The sequence below is a fragment of the Melozone crissalis genome, unplaced genomic scaffold (genome assembly GCF_028551555.1).
Source record: "Melozone crissalis strain CALT ecotype California unplaced genomic scaffold, PUWL_Pcris_2 ptg000010l_1, whole genome shotgun sequence".
Classification (NCBI taxonomy): Eukaryota; Metazoa; Chordata; class Aves; order Passeriformes; family Passerellidae; genus Melozone; species Melozone crissalis.
The window spans coordinates 5,938,911-5,944,910 of NW_026535788.1; the positions used below are offsets into that span (position 1 = coordinate 5,938,911).

Below are 6,000 nucleotides of genomic sequence, written 5' to 3' on the forward strand. Positions count from 1 at the left end.
CCACGGGAAGCATGGGCAGGTACTAAGAAATGTCTGTTTTCAGTGATTGTAGGTTTTTAACATTATAATCTCTTCTCCTTCCCCAGAAACCTACAGGGCAAAGCATCAGGCTCTCAACCACTGCTGTCCCTGCTTTGCCTTCCTCTGAGGTGCAGGATGATCATGACTCAGAGAAAAAAATGGAATTTTGACCTGTATTCTCCCACCCTGAGAGTCATTCCTGCTCTTTGGGAGGGGATCACAGGACAGGACATTGATAATCACACAGAAGTGCAAAGAGGTTTGGGTTTTGGTGGTTTTTTGCTCCCAAATGCTGTTGTTTTATAAGCTAAGAGAGTTCATGGGGACACATGCCCCCATCCTACCTGAACTTTGTTGACAGCGTCATTTTCCAACTTTGCAACAACATCCCAGGAGATAACACCCGGATTTGATGTGCCACAAGACAGATGGATTATACAGGGAGTCAGACACAGCCCTGCAGGTAGAAAATCTCAGGCAGGCCCTAAATGACTGCTCAGCACCTACTAACACCAGATGGGGCCTGTTAAATTGTGTCCAGGGAGGTGGCATAAGAGTGGCACACCAAACTGCCACTCCCACGTGCCAGTAATTGAATTTATCCCTTGGGATGCAGCCTGCATCAGCTCCAAGCTGAGCTGGGAGATCTGGCTCCAAGTGTTTAAATTTTCTCATCAAATCTTTAACCCAAATAATCCGCTGGCCCTGTATAAAAACCCCTTCTTCATTCCTGCCTGGAAGTGTGGTATTAGTAAATTCTGCATAGAAAACCACTCCACTAGACACCCATTGGATGTAGAGAACAGCAGCTGTGCAGAATGATGGCTTTGAGAAAAAGTTAAGAGGATTTTGGCATTTTTGCTCCTCACTGTTTCCACAAACCATCCTGACCCATTGGAAGAACATGCAAGTCATCCTTCCTTATGATTATTTTGCAAACAATGATTGTCGAAACAAGGCTAGAAAAATTGCAGGCATTGTAACAAATTAAACTCAGGACTGCATTTCCAGCTGTCTGGAACAGCTCCTTTGTTTTAGACAACAGTTCCATTAATGTTCCAGAGTCTGTGATTATTCAAGCTCTCAACAACATCCTGTTATTCATTATTTCTCTCCAGGAATGAACAACCATGATCCTGAGAGCTTTGAGGTTTTAGGAAAAAGTCCAGTCATGTTGCAAGCTTCATGACAGTGTTTTGCAAGTGAGTCCTCCTATCAATTCCAAACTAAAAACATTTTCCTACTGTCTGTTTATTCATTGTTGCTATTTGTTACAATAGGCTTTGTTGGTTTGGACCAGCAGTTTATACACAGTGCTCTGTGCTTCCCAAAGGACCAGGAGGCAAAAAAGGAATGTAAAAGTGCACAGGAGGAACACCTGAACCACTGGAGTAACAATGAGATGGCAAATGAAGGAGAGATCCGGAATCCCAGGTCTTGTACTGGTGTTGGAGGGTGTGAGCAGCTACTCAGGCTCTCTCTGCAAACCAGATTAAAGCCCTGTGATCTCTCTTGCAATTAAACCTTGCTTTTCTCCATAGATGTTTCCTAAAATACTGTCTCTCTCCCAAAAATGTCAATAGGTCAGAAAGACAGAAGGAATAGCAATTACAGATATGGGAAATCTGAGAGATAAACTAGGAGAAATGACCTAGCTCAGGAAATCAATGGCCAAAGTTTTTTGAACCCCAGATGAATGCCCCTCTCTCAAGACTTGTCATGTAAGGAAAAGGGGAATATTGCCCTGGGATGCCATTCCAGCAGTCCCTGCTCTGAAACCAGGAACCTTCCAGCTTCTGCACTGACTACAAAGCAGAGCTGATGGGCAATAGAGCTGGGGAGAGGCTGAGGGAGCTGGAAGGGGCTGCAGAATCCCTGAGGAGCTGGGCAGGGGCTCAGCCTGGAGCAAAGGAGGCTCAGGGGGCCCCTGTGGCTCTGCCCAGCTCCTGCCAGGAGGGCACAGGGACAGGAGCAGAGGGAACGGCCTCAGGCTGGGCCAGGGCAGCTCAGGGTGGGCACAGCAGGAATTTCCCCATGGAAAGGGGGCTCAGGGCAGGCTCAGGGTGGGCACAGCGGGAATTTCCCCATGGAAAGGGGGCTCAGGGCAGGCTCAGGGTGGGCACAGCAGGAATTTCCCCATGGAAAGGGGGCTCAGGGATTGAACTGCCCAGGGAGGGTTGGAGTGTCCATCCCTGGAGGGGTCCAAAGCAGGCCTGGACATGGCACTCAGAGCTCTGGCCTGGGTGGCCATTGGGCAAGGTCAGACCTGATGGTCTTGGACGGCTTTTCCAATCTGGATTGTCCTGGGGGTAAATCCCACTGCAGAAATTGATCTTGCAGGTGCACAGCAGCTCCCGAGAGCCAGGCCACGGGCCTCTTGCCTTGTTTAAGGAATCCCACATCTGAAGATTATGTTCTTGGCACATCCCAGGGTTGGGGTCAGGGCCTCAGAGCACTGAACAGGGCCCAGACACTGAACCAACAGCTCCAGGAACAGGAACAGCCCAAACAGGGAAGATGAGAAAGTTCAGATGGGAAACAGAAGCACAGCCAGTTCTCTGAGGCCTGGCAGCTGGAAGCAGCAGAGCTTGGCTCTGAGCTGAGCTGCAGACCTGTTGAGTTGGCCACGAGAGATGGAGCTGCAAATGCTGCTGGAACTGAGGCTGAGCCTTCCTGGTGCCTCCAGAGATGATCTTAACCCTGAATTATGAGGCAGCACAGCCCAGGGGCAACACATGATAGATGGCTGCAGAATGTCCCAGGCAAGACAGACACAGAGAGATTTGATTGCCCTTATCTTGCCCCACAAAACAATATATTGCAATTTAATGTGGAATAATTACATCCCCTTTTTTATCCTCTTGACAGTTGAGACCTCAGAGAAAAATATAAAAAATAGCTTGTCCATATTGCTTTGTTAACTATTTCAAAGGGGTTTAAGACAAGATCTTTCTATATGTGACAGAAAGGATGACTGAGTTTTAAACCCATAAAGCCAATTTTAGTTGCTGAGGATTTAACCATTGATTCAAGCTATGGGTGCAGTCATCTGGAAAACCAAAGCTAAAACATTCCTGAAATAATTTCCCAATCCATAGCATGACATTTATCCCAAGAGACTTCACTTACCCCAGCGCTCACCACCCCTCACATCACAATCCATTGGCATCAGTGTTAAGTAAAGCTAATGAGAAACAACTCAAATGTTTTGTACCATCCCATTATTTCATCCCCTCAGTTAACATTTAGACAATAATCTTTAAAGTAGAGCCAAAACCACACTTCAAAAAATATTATTAATATTCTCAGTGGATTCTGATTTTGCACAATGTTGTACTTAAATTTTTATTACACTGGTACCATTTAATCAGAAAATAATTTATCTTTTCAGAGTTAATGTATATCCTGCCTATACTTATGTCCCACAGAATATCAGATTGTCCAAAATTAGCTCTTAAAATGTCATGAATTGCAGAACCTTTGATTCTCCAAGATGAAAAAGCCCTTTATTCTTGAAATGCACCTTGATTGGTCCAACAAGACTAATTAATCCTGGAAAGTTACTCCATCAGTAGACACTTCACCATGATCAGAGTAAACTTCAGGCATCTGCAGTGGCAATTTTTTGTTTGGGCTTGGGAAAGCAGGTTTGGAGCAGTGTGGAGCACATCCTCCTCCTGCTTCTCACTGGGGCTGGTGTGTGGGAATTCTGAAAATCTGTGCCTGCCTTTGTAAGCTCTTTGTGACAGCAGTGGTTCACATGTGGAAATGTGGCTGGATGGAGCCCTTAGGTCACTGCAGCAGGAGCTGATTTGGGGAGGATGAGCCTCTAGTTCATATTTTATAACTAATACATTTGATTAATTTCTATTTTTATATTACCTCCAGTAATACTTCATGTTTCTGAAAGCAGGAGAAAGTGGTGAACTAGCCCATATTCTGAATTCCAGGCAGACTTCTGCCCATCATACACAATCCAGATCAGATTTAAAAACCAGAAGGCATATCCTAGGAGCAGCTTCCAGAAGAAAGCACTGCTCTATGCCCACTGGAAGACTACTCAGAGAAACTCCTGCCCTATGCCAGGAGTTTAGCAGGCTGCTGGTGGGTACTTCATTCATTCATTTCTGCTCTTCCAACCTCTGCCAGCACTGTCAGGGCTGTGCACTGAGTATTTCATGGCTCACAGCTGAGTAAAGCTGGTTTAAATCGATCTATTGAGGAAAGCAGATGGGCATTGTCAGGCAGATCTATAGGTTCAGTGGGTTTTGCCTCTGGAAGAAGATGGGCTTTATTACACCCTGACAAATCCAGAGAATGAGAAGTATCTGCAGCAGTCTTAAAATCCTGGGAGGAGTTCTGGGTTACTACGAGGATGCCACATTCCTGTGAAAGTCCCAGATCTTCCCGAGTCAAAAATTCCCACTGTAGCCAGAAGCCCTGATGAAAATTGGCATTGAAATGCAGCTCCCGGGGTCGCTCCGGTGCCTGTGCTCCCCTGGGAGCAGGGGCAGAGTCCCCCCTAGGAGAAGCCTGCAGGGATTTGATCCCGGTAGGTGGAGGCTCATTGATGTTCTTTGCTCACAATCGCGTTTCTGTTCCGTGAGCTGCATTCCCTGCCTGGGTGGGGCATTTCCCTACCTCCGTGCCGGGGGAATCGCCCAAGAAAGAGAAAAGTCGCTGTTTCTCCCCATTCGGGAGGGCAGGGCGGGGTGTTTGTGAGTGCGGGGGAGTGGGGGGGGGGGGGGGGGGGGGGAATCTTCTTTCTTCTTGTGCCCCCCTCTCGTACACCTGCAGAGAGCACACGGACAGCGTTCGAGCTCTGGAGTGAAGCTCTGCGAGAGATGCTGCTGCCCAGGGGCAGGCACGGGCGGCCACACGGATGCAGGGGACATAAAAGCCAGCGGCTGCAGGTGGAGAGGATCCGTCCCCTCTGCAGCCTATCGCGTGCCCGAGCTCACCGCACACAATATATATATATATATATAAATATATCTCTATATATACATGCACCCACCTTGTCGTTCAGGTTCTGCAGCGCCTCCTTCCCCGTGGCACTCCTGATCTCCACCTTTCTCCCGAATTCAACAGATGGTTCCCCTCCCTTCCCGCTCTGCTTGGAATAGACGGACGGAGCATCCGGACCCAGGTGGGCAACATCCTTCTGCTTTGCCACGACTTTGTTACATCCGCGGCCCACCGAGAGCGAGTCGAAGTCGATGGTCTTATTCTCCAGGGAGCCTTCCACCGGGCAGAACATGCCACAGAATTTCTGCCGAGGCTTGGGACTGCCCGAGCCCAGGTTTTTGAAGAAGGCTGGCACTTCTTCTTCCTCGCCCTGCCGCCCGTTCTGCTTCCTCTCAGCCATGGCTGGGGTGGTCTCCCTGCTGAGGGGGAATAACAACAGCGGTAACCAGGAGGATCCTGCACACACACACACACACACACGGAGAGAAGAGATGGGGAGGGGGAACAGGAAAGCGAGAGCAAAGAGACAGATCTGGGTCCTAGAGATACGGCAACATCAACTGCAAAGGGCTGTGCCCGGCACGTCCCCTGCCCCCATCGGCACCAGCCAGCCTGTGGCTCGCTCTCTCTCTTTGATGCAGCGCAAAGTTGAAGGAAGGATGGGGCAGATCCTGCTGCAATAAAGGGAGGAGGCTTCAAGTTCCCAGCATCCAGATGAGGAGGGAGGGAAAAGGAGAGAGAGAGAGAAGGGAAAAAAAAAAAAAAAAAAAAAAAAAAAAGCTCACTCTGCAGCAGAAACTGAGGACTGCTCCGGAAGTGATGCGAATGGTGAACTGGCAAATGGACTCGATCAGGTTGGAGCAGCAACCCCCTTCGCACCCACCCTCTCCCCCTCCCCTTCCCCGGCGTGCGGATCTCGCTGTTCCAGGAGGCTGATGGGCACCGGGCACCTCCTCCCCTCCGGCTGCTCCCCTTGCCCGGGCAGGGCAGGAAGGGGCTCTGCCTCCCTCC

General features: G+C 49.0%; 1 protein-coding gene across 1 annotated transcript in view; it reads right to left on the reverse strand.

Annotated features, from left to right (window-relative positions):
* The window catches only part of DPYSL2 (dihydropyrimidinase like 2), a 54,707-nt gene extending 49,291 nt beyond the window's left edge, over positions 1-5,416 (reverse strand). Inside the window, exon 1 of the mRNA XM_054270551.1 lies at positions 5,039-5,416. Within this exon, the coding sequence (XP_054126526.1) occupies positions 5,039-5,389 (351 nt within the window). The 5' untranslated portion in view covers positions 5,390-5,416. The remainder of the gene's footprint in view (positions 1-5,038) is intronic.
* Positions 5,417-6,000: the final 584 nt, after the last annotated feature.